Here is a 24,945-nt window from a genome sequence, read left to right as displayed (position 1 = left end):
TTTGGCGCAGAAGACAAGAAACTCAAATCCACCAAGATAGAAACTGAAGATGCATGTTGAGATAGTTTGGGTAGGGCACAGTATCAGGCATAGGCATAAAATGATTACTCGATCCTTCTATTGCCCACCAGACTGTCTCCTAATGTAATCAAAAACTTTAGAGAACACCTCAGTTCACTTGATACATACGTTCCCCAATCATACTGTAATAATTGGTGCAGAATTTAATCCTCCAACAATAAACGGCAAAAATCACAGATTTTTAAGTGGTGGACATGATAAGACATCCTGTGAAACTTTACTAAATGTCTTCTCTGAAAACTACATAAAACAGGTAGTTAGAATTCTTATTTCCAAAAAGAATCTGACTCAGTCAACACCTTTGGTTATTGTTAAAAGTATAATCATATGGGGTATCAAGTGAAATTTCCAACTGGATTGAGGACTTTTTGGAAGTGAAGATGCATCATGTGTTCTTGGATGGAGAGTCATCTTCAGATGTACAACTAACTTCAGGTATGCCCCAGGGAAGTATGTTGGGACACCTGCTATTCATGTCGTATGTTAATGACCTTGCAGACAATACTAAGAGTAACCTCAGACCTTTTACAGATGATGCAATTATCCGTAATGAAGTACTACCTGAAAGAAGCCGCATAAATATTCAGTCAATTCTTGATAAGGGTTCAAAGTGGTGCAAAGATTGGCAACTTGCTTTAAATGTTCAGTAATGTATAATTGTGCACTCCACACAATGAAAAATGTAGTATCATATGACAATAATACCAATGAGTCAATGATGGAATCATCCAACTTATACAAATACCTTGTATAACACTTTGTAGGGGGTATGAAATGGAAGGTCAGTAGGCTCAGTTATGGGTAAAGCAGTTGGTAGACTTCTGTTTATAGTTAGAATACTGCAGAAGTGCATTCAGTCCACAAAGGAGATTTCTTACAAATCACTCATGTGACCAGTTCTAGAATATTTATGAAGTGTGAGGACCTGTACCAAAGAGGACTAACAGGTGTTATTGAAAGGCAGCACAAATAGTCACAGGTTTGTTTCAGCCATGGGGGATTGTTACAGAGATACTGAACCAGCAGACTCTTGAGGACAGAAGCAAACTATCCTGAGAAAGTCTATTAAGAAAGTTCCATGAACCAGCTTTAACTGATCACTCTAGGAATATAATACAACTCTTACATATCACTCATTAGGGATCATGGGGATAAGATTAAAATAATTACAGCACACACAGACGCTTTCAGACAATCATTCTTCATGTTCTCCTTATGTGAAGGGAACGGGAAGAAACCCTAACAACTGATACAATGGGATGTACCCCATGCCTTGCACGTCACAGTGGTTTGCAGAGCATACGTTTAGATGCAGATGTAGTCATTATTTGCTATAAACCTGCATTATCCCTCTCTCATTTTGTGTTCATAACCCTTTCTCAACCCTTTCTCACCCAACCAGAAGTCCTGTTGTTCCTGCCATCACACCACATTTAATTTCTACCTATCACACTTTCTTTTTAAATCCTGATTAAGGGATCTAATATTCCACACCCACAAACCTACTTTTTTTTTCCCCGTAGATGACAACATCCTCCCGAATAGCCCCTGTATGGAGATCTGAACGGATGATTGTTTTACCTCCAGAATACTGTTCTTAAGATGATTTCATCATTATTAAGCCATTCAGTAAAGCTACATGCATTTGGGAAATATAAGCTGCAGTTTTTCTTTATTTTCAGTCCTTTACAATACCAACATAATACAGCCATGTTTTGCTAATTCTGAGCAAGGTCATTCTATCATTCTGACTGGTGCCTCTGGAACCGCTGGAAAGGCTGCTGCCCCTCTTAAGTAACCATATGTTAGGTTAGCCTCTACAAAGATACCCCTTCAATGTGGTTATATCTTAGGTTAAGGCTGGCTATATCATTGAGGCATACAGGCCACCTCGCCATGGCATGGTCCATACAATTTATATTCTTTTGCAGGTCTGATGTACAAACAAAACTCAGCACACTTTTTTCTCTATGAATGTGTTTACAATTGACTTGGTATAAGCTTTCTAGTTCACTAACACAACCCATTCATCTGGCTCAAATGAAGTAATGTTGTCTTCATGTCTTGGACTCATACCGACAATATCCCTTCATTATCTTTATTCCACAGTTTCCAACTCAATGAACACCCTTTCACTAAAAGATGGGGATGGACCTTCATTCACTACCTGCAGCAGTTCCTGTTGTACGTGTGGATCTGGAAGCGATTTTAATTCACAAGCTATGAAACGTGTGTCTGGTCCCTCTCAGTCAGGATGTTTTTCCGGCCTCAGTTCTGATACCATGTTCCGCCACCACATGTGTTATGCTACTGCTTGTAAGCACATTGAATAATCTACCATGAAACACCAGTAAATCTAGCAACTTCTCACACTGTACGGCATGGACTTGGCCAAACACAATTATCCCTTTTTGCCAATCTGTCATGTCCTTACATTTACTCATGTTTATGAACAATGTCCACTTGAAACATAAATGTCTCACTGATCACCATTGTCTTATACTCACAGAGGCAATGTGTGTGTGGCTGAGCACGTGACTCGATTGCTGTGCCATCTACAAAGACTTAACGATTCATCTGTGCAATGCACACTGAGGTAACCAGTTTTTTGTCTGGTGAGCTTATAACATTATTGGTCTTCCAGTTACCACAAATGTTACAATATATTCCTTAGTGTGAAGTTATTTCACATCTTTTATCATGCAGATTGTCTCTCTCTTTTGTATTACACAAACTTAACTCCTGTGAGCCACGGTAATGGTAAGTGTTCTTCCAAAACATGCTATAGTTCCCAAGAAACCCTGGCTTTAAGTGAGTTAATCTCTTGTCTGATCTAGCCTTTTCCTTCTAAACATTCATTTCTTATTACATTCTCTCCTCTTGGAGACTCCAAAGCTCCCTGTTTCCCCTTGATCTTTATTTATTAATTATTGATATTATTCCCTTGAGTCACGTTCTCTTGCAATAGATATCCTTTTCCTCCCTTCGAAAACTCCCACCCCTTTTCCCACCACTTGTTATATATACTTCACTCTGCACCATGCCTCTCTCCTTTACACCCTTCCTATGAAAAAAAATATGTTTAATATGGTTATGAGCAAGATGTAGATGAGGGTGAGCCTTAACAGCTAATGATGATGGTGACATTTGTCCTAATGACAATTTTACTCTGTGTGAGGCTGGGGGATGCAGACAACCTGGTGTTGATGGCCATGAGTTGATTCCATCACATAAGCAATAAAGTGTTTGAATGAGCAAAAATTATGAAAAAACTGTGGCATTTCACCGGTGATACTGAATGATGTAACAGTAATTACACTGATGGAAAAAGTATCACAACATCAAACATTAATTAATGTAGAGTAACAAAATTTTCATAATACATGTGTCTAGGTAATATACACTAAAGCGCCAAGTAAACTGGTACAGGCAGAATACAAGCACTGCAGTTGGCAATGCCTGTACAAGACAACAAGCGTCTGGCTTAGTTGTTAGATCAGTTACTGCTGCTAAAATCATAGATAATCAAGATTTAAGTGAGTTTGAACGTGGTGTTATAGCCGGCGCATGAGCAATGGTACACAGTATTTCTGAGGTAGCAATGAAGTGGACATTTTCCTTTATGGCCGTTTGTGAGTGTACGGTAAACATTAGGAATCTGGTAAAACATCAAATCTCTGACATTTCTGGGCCTGGGAAAAGATCCTGCAAGAATGGGACCGACGACGACTGAAGAGAATCGCTCAACATGACAGAAGTGCAACCCTTCTGCAAATTGTTGCAGATTTCAATGCGGGGCCATCAACAAATGTCAGCATGAGAACCATTCCACAAAACATCAAAGATATGGGCTTTCATAGCTGAAGGCCCACTCGTGTACCCTTGATGACTGCATGACAAAGCTTTACATTTCGCCTGGGCCTGTTGACACCAACATTGGACTGTTGATGACTGGAAACATGCTGCTTGGTTGGACAAGTCTCATTTCAAACTGTATCAACCAGATTGACATGTACAGGTATGGAGACAACCTCATGAATCCATGGACCCTTAATGTCAACAGGGGATGGTTCAAGCTGGTTGAGGCTTTGTAATGGTGTGCAGCGTGTGCAATTGGAGTGATATGGGACCCCTGATAGGTCTAGATATGACTCTATTAGGTGACATATACATGAGCATCCTATCTGATCACCTGCATCCATTCATGTCCATTGTGCATTCCCATGGACTTGGGCAATTCCAGCAGGACAATGCGACACACCATATGTCCAGAATTGCAACAGAGTGGCTCCAGGAACACTGCTCTGAGTTTAGACATTTCCACTGGCCACCAAACTCTCAAGATATGAACATTATTGAGCATACCTGGGATGTCTTGCAACGTGAGATCTCCAACCCCTCGTATTCTTATGGATTTATGGACAGTCATGCAGGATTTATGGTGTCAGTTCCCTCCAGCACTACTTCAGACATTAGTCAAGTCCATGCCACGTTGTGTCACGGCATTTCCGTGTGCTCAGGGAATATTAAGCAGGTGTACCAGTTTCTTTAGCTCTTCAGTTTATTCAAGTGATTAATACTGTAAGAACACAGGTTAATGTAAGCATGAGATACACCATTGCATATGTGAAATGCTGGTCCATTAATAACTGGTGTAGCCGCCAGAATGTTGAATGCAAGTTTGCAAATGTGCATGCATTTCGTTGCACAAGTGTCAGATGTCAGATTGTGAGATGGAGGTCCATGCCTATTGCACTTGGTCTGTCAATATAGGAATGGTTAATGCTGTCTGTGAATGATACTGGAGTTATCATCTGATTATGCCCCATATGTGCTTGACTGGAGACAGACCTGGTGATTGAGAAGGCCAAGGCAACATGCGGCCATTCTGTAGAGCACATTGTGCTACAATAGCGGTACGTGGGCAAGTGTTATCCTGTTGGAAAACACCACCCACAATACTGCCCATGAATAGCAACACAACAAGGCAAATCGTCAGACTGATATACAAGTCTGCAAGTCAGGGTGCATTGATTAACAGTGAGAGTGCTCCTACTGTCATACAAAACCACACCCTACCCATAATTCCAGCTGTATGTCCAGTGTGTCCAGCATGCAGATAGACTGGTAGCTGGCCCTCAAATGCTCTCCTCCTAATCAACACACACCCATAACTGGCACTGAGGCAGAACCAGCTTTCTTCCAAAAACCCAACAGACCTGCACCATGCCCTCCAATGAGTTAATGTAACTGATTTGAAACAATTCATTGTGTCATGTCACTGTGGAACCAATTGCTGCTCATTCAAACTCTGTAAGGTGTTGATAATGGCATCTTTGTTGCCTTAAAGGCATTCTTCACCAAGCCTGATTTTAGTGGTACGACAAGTGTTGCTCTTGTGTGACTGGCATGAAATTTGAGTAGACATAATCATTGCTGTTGTTGTTGTGGTCTTCAGTCCTGAGACTGGTTTGATACAGCTCTCCAAGCTAGTCTATCCTGTGCAAGCGTCTTCATCTCCCAGTACCTACTGCAACCTACATCCTTCTGAATTTGTACAGTGTATTCATCTCTTGGTCTCCTTCTATGATTTTTACCCTCCACACTGCCCTCCAACACTAAACTGGTGATCCCTTGATGCCTCAGAACATGTCCTACCAACCGATCCCTTTTTCTAGTTAAGTTGCGCCACAACTTCCTCTTCTCCCCAATCCTATTCAATACCTCCTCATTAGTTATATGATCTACCCATCTTATCTTCAGCATTATTCTGTAGCACCACATTTCGAAAGCTTCTATTCTCTTCTTGTCCAAACTAGTTATCGTCCATGTTTCACTTCCATACATGGCTACACTCCATACAAATACTTTCAGAAACAACTTCCTGACATTTAAATCTATACTCGATGTTAACAAATTTCTCTTCTTCAGAAACGCTTTCCTTGCCATTGCCAGTCTACATTTGATATCCTCTCTACGTCAACCATCATCAGATATTTTGCTCCCCAAATACCAAAACTCATTTACTACTTTAAGTGTCTCATTTCCTAATCTAATTCCCTCAGCATCACCCGACTTAATTCGACTACATTCCATTATCCGCGTTTTGCTTTTGTTGATGTTCATCTTATATCCTCCTTTCATGACACTGTCCATTCCGTTCAACTGCTCTTCCACGTCCTTTGCTGTCTCTGACAGAATTACAATTTCTTCTCCATGTATTTTAATACCTACTCCGAATATTTCTTTTGTTTCCTTCACTGCTTGCTCAATATACAGTTTGAATAATATCAGAGATAGGCTACAACCCTGTCTCACTCCCTTCTCAACCACTGCTTCAATTTCATGCCCCTCGACTCTCATAACTGCCATCTGGTTTCTGTACAAATTGTAAATAGCCTTTCGCTCCCTGTATTTTACCCCTACCACCTTCAGAATTTGAAAGAGAGTATTCCAGTCAACATTGTCAAAAGCTTTCTCTAAGTCTACAAATGCTAGAAATATAGGTTTGCCTTTCCTTAATCTAGCTTCTAAGATAAATTGTAGGGTCAGTTTTACGTCACGTGTTCCAGTATTTCTAGGGAATCCAAACTGATCTTCCCCGAGGTCAGCTTCTACCAGTTTTTCCATTCGTTTGTAGAGAATGCACGTTAGTATTTTGCATCCGTGACTTATTAAACTGATTGTTCGGTAATTTTCACATCTGTCAGCACCTGCTTTCTTTGGGATTGGAATTATTATATTCTTTTCGAAGTCTGAGGGTATTTCGCCTGTCTCATACATCTTGCTCACCAGATGGTAGAGTTTTCTCTCTCCCAAGGCTGTCAATAGTTCTAATGGAATGTTGTCTACTCCCGGGGCCTTGTTTCGACTCGGGTCTTTCAGTGCTCTGTCAAACTCTTCACGCAGTATCATATCTCCCATTTCATCTTTGTCTGCATCCTCTTCCATTTTCATAATATTATCCTCAAGTACATTGCCCTTGTATAGGCCCTCTATATACTCCCTCCACCTTTCTGCTTCCCCTTCTTTGCTTAGAACTGGGTTTCCATCTGAGCTCTTGATATTCATACAAGTGGTTCTCTTTTCTCCAAAGGTCTCTTTAATTTTCCTGTAGGCAGTATCTATCTTACCCCTAGTGAGATAACCCTCTACATCCTTACATTTGTCCTCTAGCCATCCCTGCTTAGCCATTTTTCACTGCCTGTGGATATCATTTTTGAGACGTTTGTATTCCTTTTTGCTAGCTGTGCTTAAAGCAAGGTCCACATTTTATCTAATTAAAGTAGTTCTGCTATTCATTTGAGTGTTTTTTTGCCTTGAAGTTCTATGGCATCTCTGGACAATTTACTGTTGTAATATTTAGGCTTGAACAGAAGTTCAGTTTTGGATTTACACTGACAGAATAAAAACCGTACCACCAAGAAGGTGGTGTGTGACAAAAACAATACTTGGTAAATTTGTTTCAACATTTTAATGATTATGTCCTCCCCCCAAGAACCATGGACCTTGCTGTTGGTGTGGAGGCTTGCGTGCCTCGGCGATACAGATAGTCGTACTGTAGGTGCAACCACAACGGAGGGGTATCTGTTGAGAGGCCAGACAAACGTGTGGTTCCTGAAGAGGGGCAGCAGCCTTTTCAGTAGTTTCAGGGGCAACAGTCTGGATGATTGACTGATCTGGCCTTGTAACACTAACCAAAACAGCCTTGCTGTGCTGGTACTGCAAACGGCTGAAAGCAAGGGGAAACTAACGGCCATAATTTTTCCCGAGGGCATGCAGCTTTACTGTATGATTAAATTATGATGGTGTCCTCTTGGGTAATATATTCCGGAGGTAAAATAGTCCCCCATTCGGATCTCCGGGTGGGGACTACTCAAGAGGAAGTCGTTATCAGGAGAAAGAAAACTGGTGTTCTGTATAGTACCATGGAAGTAATTCCCTGACATTGTAACACCTGTCCTATAATCCTGTCCCTTCTTTTTGTCTGTTTTTCCCACATTGTCTAAATGACAGAACCATTCTAACCACCATATCATTTAGATGATTCAATGAGACTGTGAATCCATACATGAAGAAATTATGGTTTTCCAACTGTTCCCTTCTTCACTGATTCTTTGGTGAACTTCCTTATTCCTTAACTTATCAGTCCACCTTATTTCGAACATTTTTCTGTAGTATCACATCTCAAATTCTTCAGTTCTCTTCTGTTTCTGTTTTACCACAGACCATGGTTCACCTCCTTACAATTTATTTCTTCCTAAAATTAAGGCCTTTGTTTGATACTAACACATATCTTTTGGCCAGGAACGCCCTCTTTGTCTGTGCTAGTCTGCTTTTTATGTCATCCTTGCTTCATCTGTCATTGGTTATTTTGCTACCAAGGCAGCAGAATTCCTTAACTTCATCTACTTTGTCATCATCAGTTTTGATGTGAAGATTCTTGCTATTCTCATTCCTGCTACTTCTCATTACTATTGTCTCTCAGTCCATATTTCGGGACTCATTAGCATGTTATTCCCATTCAGCAGATTCTGTAACAATTCTTCACCATCACTGAAGACAGCAATGTCAACAGCAAATCTTATCATTGATATCCTTTCACCCTGAATTTTAATCCCACTCTTGAACCATTCTTTTATTTCCATCATTGCTGCTTATAGCACAGACTGAACAGGAGGAGTGAAAGACTGCATCCCTGCTTTATATACTTTCTTAATCTGAGAACTTCTTTCTTGCTCTTCCAGTCTCATTGTTCCCTCTTGGGTCTTGTACACATTTTATATTACCTGTCATGTCCTATACCTTACTCATATTTTCCTCAGAATTCTGAACAAGTTACACCATTTTAGACTGTTGAACACTTTTTCCAGTTCAACAAAGCTTATGACATGTCTGGATTTTTCTTCACTCTTGTTTCCATTACAAGTGCAGCATCAGAACTGGCTCTCCTAAAGCCAAACTGATCGTCATCTTACAGATCCTCAATTTTCTTTTTCATTCTTCTGTATATTATTGTTGTCAGCAATGTGGATGCACAAGCTGTTAAGCTAATTGTGCAATACTGCTTGCACTTAACTTCTCGTGCTAGCTTCAGAACTTTGTGGATGATATTTTTCCGAAAGTCTCATGGTTTGTTGTCTGTTTCATAAATTCTACATTCAGCTTACATACAGGAAATTGGACAACACATCCACCATCCACCAATAACAACCACATGCTTCCCAAAAAAGTAGTCTGCAAAGCTACCATGTGCCAAGAGCGCTCAGGTACTGAACAAGGTGAAAACTGACATGGTGCAGTCTGGTTCTGTGCACAGACTGCACAATCTCACACAAAACGTTCAATGTTATGATTGATTGCTGGCCAGTAAACATGACACTATGCCAGAGCCAACACATGGGACATACCTGAGTGCATCGCATACAGCAGTTGGAGTATGAGAGGACAGAGTGCTGGAAGGATGATAAGTCAACAGCTTTGCTCCACTGTGGCAAGCTTGAGGACACACTGGACAATGTTGAGTTGATCTCATAGTAAGTAAAATGTATAACACTCTGAATCCACTCCCTATGAGGAAACTTGAGCCATCCCTGATGGCTGAGATGATTTTTCAGAAAAGTGGGTAGGTGGTCTTGGCAGCTGCATCCTCTTGCATGATCAACAGAAAATTCAGCAATGTCTGCTGCAAGGTATCATCCAAGGCGAAAACAAGAGTCTCTTGTGATCGAACTCTGGATCTGGTCCTTCCAGCAACCACGATAGTGCATCTGATTGGCTTTCTGGGCAGTGGACTGTAACGAATGTCATAGCAATAATTATTGAGAAAAAATGTCCATATCTGCAATCAATGGACGATCCTATCCAGTAGCTTAGAATGAGGGCTGACAAACAAAACAAGTGGTTTGTTGTCAGGAATGAGAAGGAACTTAGCTCCACACAAAAAATGTTAAACTTTGTAATGTCAAAAATGATACACAGGGCACCCTTTTTCACCTACAAATAATTAGTTTGCCCCCCCCCCCCCTGACAACTTCACCAATAATTCCTCCAGACATGGAATGGTATACTAATCCATAACGCAGTGTGTGCTGGTTGCTTGGCTAAAATCGTTGCAAAGGTGCACAATGCCATCTGGCATCTGAATCACCAACAAAGCAGTGGTCCACTGACTAGACAAAACAGGAAAGATGATGTTGAGTTCCTGTCAATGCTGCAACATGGCTTTCAACTCGTCATACATGGAAAATGGAATGGGTCAGCAATGAAAACATTTATGTATTGCTGATGGCTTAAGAGAGAAACATGGGTCTCAAATTTTCTGCATGACCAAAGTTATTCTAAAACTGCTGGCTGAATTTCCATAGTGAAGGGTAAAAATCTTGAAAGGGGACTGATTGGGACACTAAATCGACTTTGTCAACTATCTAGAATCCAAAAACAGGAAATCCATCTAGCACAAAAATATTTTGCACCAATGGTAAATTTACCAATAACAATGAAAGTTGCCATCCCACATTCTTATAAAGTGCTGAGATGTAGTACTGTCTCACAGTGAAATACATTGCTTACTATAAAACGCTACTTGAAAATGTGGTTGCTGGAACACAGGGCAGCCCAGGAGCCTGTACATGTGTAAGTTAATTAGGCTAACCACTGCCATCGCGTTGGCTTGAAATGCAATCGGTCGCCTAACCACATTAGTAGAATACAGTGGGACAAGGCTCATGGGGCATCAGGGACAGCTTCTGAGTCTGGGAAAATACTGGGTCTCTGACGACCATCATGCGACTCGCCGACTATCACAAACTGATACCAAATGGTCTATCTCTTGGCACACCTCACACATTAGACAGGCAATCCTGTCTAATGCGCACAGAATGACAATTGGGGCAGGACCACTGACTTTCCCATTGAGTGGAAACAGATTAGGAAGGAGAGGGATGCTGAGAGCTCGAAAACATTGCAAGCAGTGATCCTGACTCTTCGACTCACTTGCACCTATCAAGATCACCACCAAGTGAAGACAGGCAGTGCTGTGACATCATCCCACTCAAATCATTAATGGTGTCATCACATGATGGATCAGCAGAGGCAATGTCACTGGGCCAACCTGATGGGACAGTTAATTCTGTTTACCATGCATATCTAACTTTGCTATCTGCCATATGTCTGAAAGTACATCATTTGCCACTGCCGTAACTTAATGTGTTTCAGCAATTTTGGCAACTTTGGATAAAGAAGGGTCAGACGAGGCTAATACCTTAAGTCTGGATCTCAAGGTCAGGTTCTAATCAGACGAAGACATTTCTAATCATTGAGTCTGGATCTCAAGGTCAGGTTCTAATCAGACGATGACATTTCTAATCACTGAGTCTGCATGTCAGGTAGCTCAATGGGGACACTGAAACTAACACTTAAACAAGAGACCTTGCAAATTGGCAACCAAGCCACAGATGACTGATTGGGGCACTTGCAGTGCTTGTCAAACTGCAACTGTACTGCCACCACATGTGTTTGATGTCCAAAATGCTGTGTGAGTAACTGACAGAGCTCCTCAAAGTTAAGTTTCTCAGAGTAGCTACAGGGCTTCAAATTAAGCACAATGTTGTACAACTCCATACTTCTGGACAATAACAAGGTGACCATATGAGGTGGATCAACATTAGGCCTTACATGGCAGTGGAGCAGGGACTGGTGCAGGCAATTCTTCCGCCTTTCAGTAGTCTCCTCAAAAACAGTGAACAGTTTTGGGCGAGGTGGGGGAGAAAGCTTCTCTGCAGGTGTCTGGCTTGCCACTAGTACAGTATTGGGAGTGCATCAGTTTCACATTCTGTCTGAGCAGCTGAGAGCCACAACTGTTGCTGTCAGCATAGCATAAATGTAGGAAACATGGTGGCTACAATTTATCACTATGGGGGGGGGGGGGGGGGGGGGGAAGTGTCACACATGTACAGATGTCCTCTGTCACTGCTTTTTTATCTGCATAGGCATGACAATCTCACTAAATTGTCCAGTTGGCACAAATGTCACTTACATCGTTGATGGTGGGTACTTGACTGGAAAACCAGGGAGTCAAACAATGATAGATAGAAAACATTATGTATGGGTCAATCCCTGGGGGAACAGAGAGTTCAAACATCATAAAGAGACTGGCACAGAGTAAGTCAAATGCAACCAGCACGAAGCTAGGACCATTTTGGTTGATCTCAGCACGAGAACTGACAGGCCCAGTCTAGTGCCTTCAGCAAGTAAACACTTGAGTTAGTGGGTCTGTCCATACTATACTCCACATGTACCATCTGCGATATCTTCCTACACTATGCCATGAGACCTTCACCAGCTCATCTATGGCCATAGATATGTTAACCGGTGGGGGTACTCAGATATTCATATACTTTTGCTTTTCCTCAAAGTAATCCCATTTTCAGAATACACAAATAATGGGCACTTATTTGCAATGGAGAGCTATCAGCACAGTATTTATCTACAGAGGTGTGAAGAAATTGCCTATAAACTAATAATTAATCTGGTGTATAGATTCAGTCTCAGCAGGTTTCATCTTTCTATGACATGTCCCAAATAATGAAAATTTATACTAGATCAATGCCCAAACCCTGGTTACCTGTTTTTTTTTTTTTTTTTTTTTTTTTTTTTTTTTTTTGTAAGCAATAGCTTAACATATTAGGCAATCAAGCAATCTCAACAACTCTCCCCACCTGACTTAAACCTTCATTTCAATGGTTTTCCTATTATTATGTCCAAACCTACAAAAATAGTTCTCCATTCTGAAATATGACCACTGATAATATGCTACAAATCTTCATTGATCACAACATGATTAGCACAGTGGAGTTAATCATTTCTGAGCACTACTTTACTGAAATCATTCCACATAATTTCATTTTCATAGATTTCATCCCAATTTACCTCAGTGAAATTCATTATCTTCATATTCATATAAAACAGTCTGGCATGATATGCATTAAATTATACAAGCAAATCATCTGATGGCAAAAAACATACTGTTTTTAGACGCCTGGCTGGCAAATACAGCCACTACTTTCCTTTTACTTGTGCCCCTACTTCCTGAGCTGAGATTATTGTTCATGTTGTCCACCAGTTTAATGAGTCTTTCACTGGTTTCTTTAATTGATATTCCATTAGCCAATATTCAGTAAATCTTCACATCAATATAGTCACAGTTCTCCAAGCAACTAATCATTTTCCCTTTCTATGACACTTTATTCAGCTTCTGTAATTTCTTTTAAATCCATCTCCAATCAATGTATCTTCACCAATAGCCTTGATTCTGCCAGAAAATGAATTTTTCCTTACAGTTGTTCAATATTACCATCTTCTTTATTATTTTAGTTCTGGTGCTTTCCTGATTCTTATGCTTGTCTAGTCCATACCTATGAACACCGTATTCCCCCCCCCCCCCCCTCTCTTCCCTTTTTCCAAAAATGAACCCATAGTGCTGATGACATCAGTACTTTAAATTTGACCAATTAATTTTTATTTTGTTTAATATCAATTTACATTTCTAGTAATAAAGATTATCTTTTATTTATGCATGTTCCTTCAAAATGGCAACTCTAATTTTCCAGTTTTTTGTTTATATGTTATATTCAGATGAAATCATATACTTACATGACTGTTATGAAAGAAGTGCCTTCCAATCAAAGCGCATATTATTTGAATGTGTAACAGGTGGTATTGGTGGTTCATCTAGTTCCCATTTTCCAGAGCTGACCTCACGAACTGTAGCTGTACTACAATATGGTATCTTCTGTATCAAACGAGTCATATCAGCACGATTTCTAGGTGCACATCCTGTCAGCTGACGGGAACAGACATCAAGTGTTGCTGCATGTCCTACTAGCAAAACATTTCCTCCTACAAAAATTGGAAAAACATAATACAATAATTTCCATAATGAAGATACAATGACTACATTTTAAAGCTATAAGTTGTTTCATACATACCAACATCAGCAGTGCTTTTCACGATACTTTGTGCTACATAAAAACTTCTCATATAAAACTGTTCAACACTCTCTTGTCGGTCATGCAGTTCCTCTACACGTATAAGTGGCTTATAGTTTGCACAGATATTAAAACCTGCTGCTTGTAATTCCTCGATAGTCATCCAGTCAGGAAGAGAATCGGGATACCATGCTAACCACTCAAAGAGACCAGGTTCAATTGCTATAGGCAGTTTGTCTTCTTGTCCAAGCCCTGCACAGGAGAGTTACTAATACGTATATATTCCAACACATCAGCTAAATTATTAAACTAAATCTTACAACATTCATTCATTAGTAAATACTAAAAATACAGTATATTTGGGTATATACAAATATTTGGTATCAAATAATGAAAGTGATTGAACTGTTGAGTGTACTGTGAAATGAAAAGCTAGTAAAGTCAGTCACAAAATGAGTCATATCACTGCAACATATTTGAAACAGTAATGCTGTAACTCCATGTTAGTACTGATCCGATACCTACACCCTTGGCGAGGGCTGGTTTGAGAACACTTTTTGACATAAATGCGCTCCCTACCCCCTTTTACCTTGCACACTTTCAGTCACATCAAATTCCGCCACTTTGATACACACTAGAACTTGTAGTGGTGCGCCCATGGTGCCCCTCTCATCTTGGTGGCCCAAGCAGAGGCCTGTGTTGCTACCTTCAATTCAACACATTCTGAACAGCTTGAAGTGTACAACCCGTAGTGAGGTGGGTTCCTCTCATCTGAGGGTTTGGGTGACCCCCCCCCCCCCCCCCCATTAATCTTCCCCAACTTATCCTTCTCTCCTCCCCACAGAAGCAACTATTAGTTCTGAAACCTAGGATTGTGTGTCACTTACGCTTCTGTGTGTCTGTCTATCGGCAGTGCTACAAATTTCACCTGCTGAAGGTAAATACTATCACATCAGGTATCTTAGGTGTAAACATTTAGCCTAGAAAAAGGACGGAGTAAGAGTGACAATTTGCCATCTAGCTCAATCAGTTACACAGTGAATTGCAAACTGGCATGACATATTTGTGCTTTTAATAACCCAACAGAGAAAGGGGAGGATTAAACCAACACCATGAAGAAGGTTAAGTTCATGTCCCAATCCTACAGACCACTGACTGCTGACCATTGACAATGTCACAAGAAAATGTTGAGCACATAAAAAAATTAATGTGCTTTGCTGAAAGTGTTACTTGCTGCTTTGATCATCTTACTATATCAGCAAATATTTTTATACTGCCAGGTGAGCATAAATGAGCACTAGTCATGTAATTAACAGAATTTCAGCAAAATTTTATTGTGAATGACTGGTTCTTTTGAAGATTTGCTTAGCATTATGGGTCTGAGGTGTCAGCTGTGTATCAGCAGTAAAGCAGTGGCCCAAGAATGGTGTACATAATCCTCAATGACAGCAGGACACAAAATCACACCTGGACTGTCACATCAGAGCAGCAGCCAGTGCTGATAGCCCAGACACTGCAGCAGAAATTAGGATCATGTTGCATTTACAATATATTATATGATCAACAGGGACTACTATGCAGAAAGCTGAGCTACAAGTGAGGGCACTCTGCATCCGTTTACCCTCTCACCGCTTGTCACCATGTAATCTGCCTCCAATCATTTAGTGAACGATGTCATTTAGTGAATGATGTCATTTAGTGAACTATGTAACTGGAGTGAAGAATGGTGTAAAGTTGTGTTTAGTAATGAGAACAGACAGGTTAAAACTGTGTGTCCGACCGAGACTCGAACTCGGGACGTTAGCCTTTCCGGGCAAGTGCTCTACCATCTGAGCTACCGAAGCACGACTGACGTCCGGTGCTCACATCTTTACTTCTGCCAGTATCTCGTCTCCTACCTTCCAAACTTTACAGAAGCTCTCCTGTGAACCTTGCAGAATTAGCACTCCTGAAAGAAAGGATACTGTGGAGACATGGCTTAGCCACAGCGTGTGGGATGTTTCCAGAATGAGATTTTCACTCTGCAGCGGAGTGTGCGCTGATATGAAACTTCCTGGCAGATTAAAACTGTGTGCCCGACCGAGACTCAAACTCAGGACCTTAGCCTTTCGTGGGCAAGTGCTCTACCATCTGAGCTACCGAAGCACGACTGACGCCCGGTGCTCACAGCTTTACTTCTGCCAGTATCTAGTCTCCTAACTTCCAAACTTTACAGAAGCTCTCCTGCGAACCTTGCAGAACTAGCACTCCTGATAGAAAGAATACTGTGGAGACATGGCTTAGCCACAGCCTGGGGGATGTTTCCAGAATGAGGCTAAGGTCCCGCGTTCGAGTCTCGGTCGGGCACACAGTTTTAATCTGCCAAGAAGTTTCCTATCAGCGCACACTCCGCTGCAGAGTGAAAGTCTCATTCTGGTATTAATCAAATATTCAAAGTCAATATAAGTTATTTTGAAATAGAATTTTAAAAAATTTTGCTATAAAAACAATCAAACTAATTAATTTATTTTATAGAAGTTCCTGTAATTGTGAAAAGAATGTTGGATAGTGTATATAAAGACAAGCTATTAGCTCACACAAGTTCCTGAGAGCTTGAAAATCCCCAGGATGCTTACACACATCCTGCCACAAAATTGTCCAGAAACTACTAACTACAGTGAAGTTTGTGCATGTTCCTTACTCCATCATTAATGATCAAAAGTTTATAATTATATTTGTAGCACATGTCTTAACTTCTCATTGTATTGACTAAATTACAAATCTTATATGTAAATTCAGATGTTCATCAGAATCAAGGGTATAATCAAGAGTGCCCCAAGGAAGTGTGGTAGGACCACTACTATTTTACTATTCTCTATACGCATAAATGACCTGGAAGACAGGGTGGGCAGCAATCTGTGGTTGCTTGCTGATGATGTTGTGGTGTACAGGAAGGTGTCAAAGCTGAGTGACTAAATGAGGATACAAGATGGCTTACACGAAGTTTCTAGTTTGTGTGATAAATGGCAGCTAGATCTAAATGTAGTAAAAAGCAAGTTAATGTGAATGTGGGGGCAAAACAGACCCTAATGTTCAGATACAGCATTAGTAGTGTGTTGTTTGGCACAGTCACACCATTCAATCATCTGGGCATAACACAGCAGAGTGATATGAAATTCAACAAGCATATGAGGACTGTGGTAGGCATGACGAATGGTTGACTTCAGCTTGCTGGGCGAATTTTAAGAAAGTGTGATTCATCCAGCAAGTGTGACCTATTCTGGAGTACTGCTTGAGTGTTTCAAATATGTACCAGGTTGGATTAAAGGAAGGCATTGAAGAAATTCAGAGGCAGGCTGCTAGATTTGTTACCAGGAGGTTTGAATAATATGCAAGCATTATGGAGATGATTTGGCAACTTAAATGGTAATCCCTGGAGGGAAGGTGCTGACTGCTGAACAATTCTACTGCCACCAACATACATTTCGCATAAGGACCACAAAGATAATAGACAAGAAATTACGGCTCATATGGAGGCATATAGACAGTTGTTTTTCCCTTGTTTTATTTATGAGTGGAATAGAAAGGAAGACAACTCTTAAAGGCATGGGTTACCCTGTCGTGCACCATACAGTGGCTGTGGACTATGTATGAAGATGGAGTAGATGTTGATAGATACACTAGTGCACTTACAAGCTGATTAATACTGGATGATGCCTCATGGTCATCCAAGTCTTAAGTAGTACTAGAAATGTTCTTGGTCATAATTTACTTTTCAACTTTGTCAAATTACACTGCTCAGCCAGACTATTATAACCACTTCACACCACAAGGCTGAATGCCTCCTAGGTGTTACAGGCACATGACACAGTAAGGAAAGCAGGCATGAGTTGAACAGGCAGTCATTATAGTGAAGATACGGGCTGCAAATGCAGAAATCCCCTGATGTAAGTGGTTTTGATAAAGGGCAAATTGTTGTGGCACTGTGTTTGGAAAGGAGAATCTCCGAAATGGTGAAGCTGGTTGCCTGTTGTCCTCACTACTGCTGTGAGCACCTGTGGAAATTTTCTGACGGATGGTGGAATACTGCATTAGCTGTATGGTGTTGGATACATCTCAACACAAAATGTGGAGGTTGGAGAATCCCCACTGTATAACCCAGGATAGGCAGCAATCTGTGGCAGACCTGACAACAGAGCACAGTGCTGAGGCAGGCACAAGTGTTTCATAGCACACTGTTCAAAGGCCACTGTTGAACATGGAGCTCCACATCACACAACCCCTATACGTTACTATTTTCATCCAGCAACATCATGAGTTATGATTGCAGTGGGCACAAAATCACTGAGTTTTCACTGTTTATCAGTAGAAAAATGTTGCCTTTTGAATGAATCGCATTTCCTGTTATACCAGGTCGATGGTTGGGTCCTAACATGCCATCATCCAGGCAAATGGTTGCACAAAACATGCACCGCACCACAGATGCAGGCCAGTGAGGGCACAATTATGCTATGGGGTACTCTGAGTTGGGCTTCCATAGAACCTGTGGTGATAATCGAAGGCATCACAACAGCAGTGAACTACGTGAACATTACTGTGGGCCAACTACATCACTTCATGCTTGAAGTCTCCCCCTATGGCAATGACATCATCCAGCAGGATAACTATGTTTCAAGGTCAGAATCACGGCGCAGTTATTTGAGGGGCATTGATGTCTTGGCCAGCAAATGTGCGTGATCTGTACCCATTGGAAAACACTTTGGGTGTCAGGCGCTTGCCCATAAACCACCATCCCAAAGTTAGCTGAAATTGCTTGACCTGTGCATAGGCAGCTGGTGCCACATACTTCTGAAATGCTATGAAGGACTTGTAGAATCCTTGTCAAGCAGAATTTCTGTTGTACTGTGTTTGAGAAGTGGAACAACACGCTATTAAACAGGTGGTCATAATGTTTTTGCTCATGAGTGTATGTAACAACTGATGCTCTGAGTAATGTGCTCATAATTCATAATCCATAATTATTTAATTACTGTTTCACCCTAGTTTTAAAGTTTGTCTTTAAATTTATGTACAGTCTTAGGTTGGTTGAGGTTGGTTGGTTATATTAATCATACTTTTCTCACCTCCCAAATGATGCCTCATTTGTATGCAAAGAATAAAGCATTCCATCCTGGATTTTCCATTGTTTGAATAAGGCATCCTACACCTATGTCACAATTACTACTCCTTGTTAATGTATTTTAGTTCTTTAATTACACAATTCTCCATGCAACATAAAGAACATGACTTATTTTTTTGTTTCAAAATTCAGCTTTTTTACCAAATTTTCTTTTGATCCCACACCAATGAACTACCCTCTTCTGACATGGGAAACACTATCACTTCGACCCCAAACTGACCACTGGCCAATTCCAATGAGGCCACACCACAGTGCATGGCTGAGTTGAGGTCCAGTCTCTTACTACTTTGTGCACACTCAAATTTCATGATTTTCAAACGACCAGTGTATGAAATAAGAGTTTCCTCTTTGCCTCTTACCTTACACAATCTCCTTTACCCATATTCTATTTTCAATTTTGTGTTCTGTCCTTTTTCTTTTTCGTTAGGTTTGATCTAGCTTCTCCCCCTTAATTTTCACATCACTGTCCCTAGTTTCCACTATCTGCTTATCTTTTCTTTCCCTGTTTCCTTCACGGAAATGTAATCTGTTCCCAGTAACTCAAATTCCAGGATCAATACTCTGGTTTTACTATTAGCTGATCTCCACCTAAAACTTCAATAGCTTTGCACATGCCACAAGAACAAATTCAGCTCACCAGTTCCTTATAAGAATTACACTTTAGTTAGTACCAGAGTATCAGAATAATCAGAATCTAAATTTAACAGAAGGATTATCAGCCCTTCAAAATGGCACTAATTTGAGAGTAACAAGCTGGACTTACCTCTTAACACACCAGCACAAGTCTGCACACAGCGGAGGGAAGGTGATGAGAATGCATGCTTCATTTGAACTCCAGAACCTCGTAATGCCTCTCCCACTAGCTTAGCTTGTAGTTCCCCAACACATGTAAGGGGACAGTCTTTGAAGAACGATTGTGGTCCACCCCTTCGAGCTGGGACTGACTGTGGCATGTTGAGATCTTTGCGAATATATTTACCTATAAAATATGAAGAGTAACAATAACTAATAATTTGGGACTTACAGACAGTACATATACTAGTAAAGTTGGTTATGGGTGGCATAAACCAACTGAGATAAGATTCTTTTCACAATGTGATAGCAAATTAAAACTGTGTGCTGGACAGAGACCTGACACGCAGTTTTGGAAAGCAGCTCTTTCGACTGAGGTATGTGAGTATGCCTCACTGATTGGCTCAACTACAGAATGGCCCCCTCTCCACTTCTTGCAAAGTCAACACATGTTCTCCTCCCACAATGATGTGGGCCCATCATTCCAAAGAAAATGGATAAATTGTCGTTTCATTGCTGTAACTGGGGTACTGTAAGTGTATCTTCCTTTTGTAATGTTTGAATGAAATGTGGAGGTGAATGTGGCAATCTGGAATTTGAGTACAGCATACGGAAGCCCAGTGCCAGGTCAGAGTCCCAGTCTAGTGCACAGTTTTTTTTTATTTTTACAAGGGGAGGTCACGAAGCTTTAATTATCACCTCAAAAATATCCTGCTGCAATCAAGAATATTGGTGATGTTGTTAGTTCTTCTACTCTGATTCACCTTTCAATGTGACACATTTACCCCAATGATAGTCAACTTGGTAGGGACCTTGAGTAATGGTAAAATCCACACTGGATGTTCAGGAAATGTTCCACTTCAAAAACCACCTTGTCATGAATCTGGAAGTCCTGTAATCAATGGTTTCTTCACGCAAGGAAAGACAAGGAAGTCACTGGGTATCAAGTCACAAAAATAAGTGGTTGGAGCAAAATTTGAGATCCCAAAGCAGTAGCATGTGTGGCTGACAGTGAGTACTGTGTAGAATGAGCTGTGGCACTACTGGAGCAAGTGACCACATGGGAGATTTTCGTGTGATGCTGTCTTCAGATCCTCCTGTAACCTCAATAGATGATAATGTTGTTTTGCTTTTGTAACAGTTTGCCTCTTTGGATAATAATCTGTTAGGATCCAGGGTTGCCACAAGTTTCCTCAAGTGAAATTCCCTGATATTTCCCTGATTTACAGACAAGTTTTAGCATTTTTCCCTTACAAACTTTGAGACCTCCATCAGTAATGCTGGAATTCAATATTGTGTTGGCCCACCCTTGGCCTTGATGACAGCTTCCACTCTCCTCGCAGGCATACGTTCAATCACATGCTGGAAGGTTTCTTGGGGAATGGCAGTCCATTCTTCATGGAGTGCTACACTGAGAAGAGGGGTCAATGTCGATCGGTGAGGCATGGCACGAAGTTGGTGTTCCAAAACATCCCGAAGGTGTTCTATAGGATTCAGGTCAGGACTCTGTGCAGGCCAGTCCATTACAGGGATGTTATTGTCGTGTAACCAATCTGCCACAGGCTGTGCATTATGAACAAGTGTTCGCTCATGTTGAAAGATGTAGTCGCCATCCCCGAATTGCTCTTCAACAGTGGGAAGCAAGAAGGTGCTTAAAACATCAATGTAGGCCTGTGCTGTAATAGTGCCACACAAAACAACAATGGGAGCAAGCCTCCTCTATGAAAAACATGACCACACTGTAACACTACCATCTCCGAATTTTGCTGTTGGCACTACACACACTGGCAGATGACATTCATTGGGCATTCGCCATACCCACACCCTGCCATCAGATTGCCACATTGTGTACCATGATTTGTCTCTCCACACAACATTTTTCCACTGTTCAATTGTCCAATGTTTACGCTCCTTTCACCAAGTGAGGCGCTGTTTGGCATTTACCAGTGTGATGTGTGGCTTATGAGCAGCTGCTTGACCATGAAATCCAAGTTTTCTCACTTGCTGCCTAACTGTCGTAGTACTTGCAGTGGATCCTGATGCAGTTTGGAATTCCTGTGTGATGGTTTGGATAGATGTCCGCCAATTACACATCATAACACTCTTCAACTGTCGGCAGTCTCTGTCAGTCAACAGACAAGGTCAGCCTGTATGCTTTTGTGACGTATGTGTCCCTTCACATTTACACTTCACTATTACATCAAAAACAATAGTCCTAGGGTTGTTTAGGAGGGTGGAAATCTCACGTACAGACTTATGAGGCAAGTGACACCCAATCACTTAACCACATTCAAAGTCCGTTAGTTCTGCTCTCTCACGATGCCTAATGACTACTGAGGTTGCTGATATGGAGTGCCTGGCAGTAGGTGGCAGCACAATGCAACTAATATGTAAAATGTATGTTTTCGGTGTGTCTGGATACTTTTGATCACATAATGTAGCTTCACTTTTAGTGAAATTGAAGTTGACAGTTCCTGTGGATTGGTATGGTTAGAGGTTATACTTGACAACCAGAACAAATTAATAATTGGTTCCTTTTATGACCTCCTGACTCAGATGATACAGTTTCTGATCAGTTCAATGAAAATTTGAGTGTCATTTCAAATAGGTACTCCACTCATAAAATTATGGTTGGTGGTGAGTTCAATGTACCCACTATACGTTGGCAAAAATACATCTTTAAAGTCAATAGTAGGTATAAAAATCATCTGAAATCATACTGAATGCCTTTGCAGAAAATTATTTTAGACAACTAATTCAGGAGCCCTCTCAAGAAGTGTAAATATTTGCAAAATAATACCTCACCTCTTAGCGACAAATGATCCTGACCAAACAAGGAGCATCATGACAGGCACAGGGATTAGTGACCACAAAGGGATTAGGTTGTTGCAGCTAGACTGAATACCATAACATCCGAAACCACCAAAAATAAATTCAAAATATATATACTTAAAAATCAGATAAAATTTTGTTTGACATCTTTCTAAGAGTCAGTCTCCAGTCCTTGTAATCTGCATATGTAAGTGTAGACCAGATGTGGTTTAAATTCAAAGAAATAGTATCAATGAGACTTGAGAGATATATATGAAATAAATTAATAAGGGGTGATGCTGATTCCCCATCATACACGAAACAGGTCAGAATACTATTCCAGAAGTAACAAAAAAAAGCATGCCAAATTTAAAAGAACACTAATTCCCCAAGTTTGGTAAAATTTGACTGCAGCTTGAAATTTAGTGCAAACTTCAATGCAAGATGCTTTTAATAGTGTCAATAATGAAACACTGAGAAGGTAAGAGACGCAATGAGTCAGAGCCCAAGGTTATCCGCAAGAAGACATACTCATGAATTAAAATAAGTTGTGAATCAGTGCACATCATTTTTTGAAGAGATTTAATTTCATCCCTACAAGATGCGTATAGTTAAACATCTTAACACATCAAAACAAATGTTGCCTTGTATTGGTAAATACACTAATTTGGCTTTGTTTTCTTTTATGTGCATTCAAGCACATATTAAGGATCTTGGTTTATTCTGGAATAACTCTTCCAGTGTTGTCAACAACTTGACCTAAACATTTCTGCTTTGCACACATAATCAGCAAGTAACCAACAGGACAGCGTGTGTCTAGTTATACTCTGATGAAAATTACTTTGCAACTGATATTTCAGCAAGTCAAGTGGTAGGAGCTAGTTGCTATCCAATCATACCTCTTACTCAAGTGCAACATGCTTGGCACATGGCCTGTTTTGCAGCAGCTTGTGAAATGTGGCTGTCTGCATGTTGGCATCACTGCACTCTCCATGAACCACTCTCCTTGCAACCTCCCCCACAACAAATTCTTAATCATGAAGTAATTTTAATAGGAATATAAATATTGGTGTGATGTCAAGCTAACTTTTATGTGCTCTCTACAATGCATTATCACTGAAACTTACTTCGATTGTGAGTCATGAGACAAAATTAAAAAAGTGCTATGTAGTACATTGACATTTCAAAAGCAGAAATGACATTGTCAATGTGAGAAAATTGTGATCTGAGATGTGAAAAAGATTGTTTTTGTAAGATAACTAAGGGTACAGATTATCAAAACAACATTAACAAATGGAGAGATAACATTGGTCATCCATATAATGAGCCCGTTGCACCTATACAACCTCCTGTTATGGGTTGGTGAATAAATTCACAGCATTTTTCTATAAGTTTAATAAATAAAAAAGATGCACATAATAGAGATTTTAGTTATCAATAATATATTCTCCTTCATATTTCTGCAGTCTGCCGGGGAAATTTTCAATTCTGCAATTGTATAAATCAACTGGTTTTGTGGGGAAGAACTTATTGAGCCATGTTTGAAGTACATTTTCATCTGGAAAGGAACTTCCTTGAAGACTGTTTGATAGTGTGTGGAAAAGGTGAAAATCGGAAGGCACAAGATCAGATGAATAAATTCGGTGTGCAAGGATTTATCAACCCCTCCTGTATAATACTTTTTGTCAGTTTAGCAGAATGCAGGTGGGCATTATCATGGAGTAGCATCACTTCACACATTCTTTTTGGTCATTGTTCCTAGATTCTATCTGCCAGACATCTCAGCTGTTGACAATAACTGTCAGCAGTGATGGTTACACCTCACTGAAAGCAACTCATAATACACCACACAATCGCTGTTCCACCAGATGAATAACACCATCTTTTGTGGATGCACACAGATCTTTGTAGAGGGAGTTGCTACTTTGTTTGGGCTCAAGAACAAAGCAACCATTTCTTGTCACAGTAATGACAACGACACAGGATAGGAAATGTCACTGTTGTTCACGAGGCAGCTGATGACTAGCAAGCAGAGATGCACATATGGCCACCCAATGATTTTTGTGGTTTTGGCTTACAGCATGTGGTACCCGTACAACTGATTTTTGAACCTTT

At 40.5% G+C, this 24,945-nt stretch overlaps 1 protein-coding gene across 6 annotated transcripts in view; it reads right to left on the bottom strand.

The window, feature by feature from the left end:
• The window catches only part of LOC126361500 (protein UBASH3A homolog), a 248,795-nt gene that overhangs the window by 7,587 nt on the left and 216,263 nt on the right, over positions 1-24,945 (bottom strand). For all 6 annotated transcript variants that reach the window (XR_007566234.1, XR_007566235.1, XM_050007798.1 and 3 more), the window contains 3 exons: positions 19,991-20,206; positions 14,070-14,321; positions 13,735-13,980 (listed from right to left, as the gene is read on the bottom strand). Coding sequence is in view for 4 of the 6 variants with exons in the window: in XM_050007798.1 (XP_049863755.1) it covers positions 13,742-13,980; positions 14,070-14,321; positions 19,991-20,206 (707 nt within the window). In the remaining 2 variants the exon portion in view is untranslated. The remainder of the gene's footprint in view (positions 1-13,734; positions 13,981-14,069; positions 14,322-19,990; positions 20,207-24,945) is intronic.

This window comes from Schistocerca gregaria, chromosome 1 (assembly GCF_023897955.1).
Source record: "Schistocerca gregaria isolate iqSchGreg1 chromosome 1, iqSchGreg1.2, whole genome shotgun sequence".
Taxonomy (NCBI): domain Eukaryota; kingdom Metazoa; phylum Arthropoda; class Insecta; order Orthoptera; family Acrididae; genus Schistocerca; species Schistocerca gregaria.
This window is presented reverse-complemented; position numbering and strand designations above follow the sequence as displayed.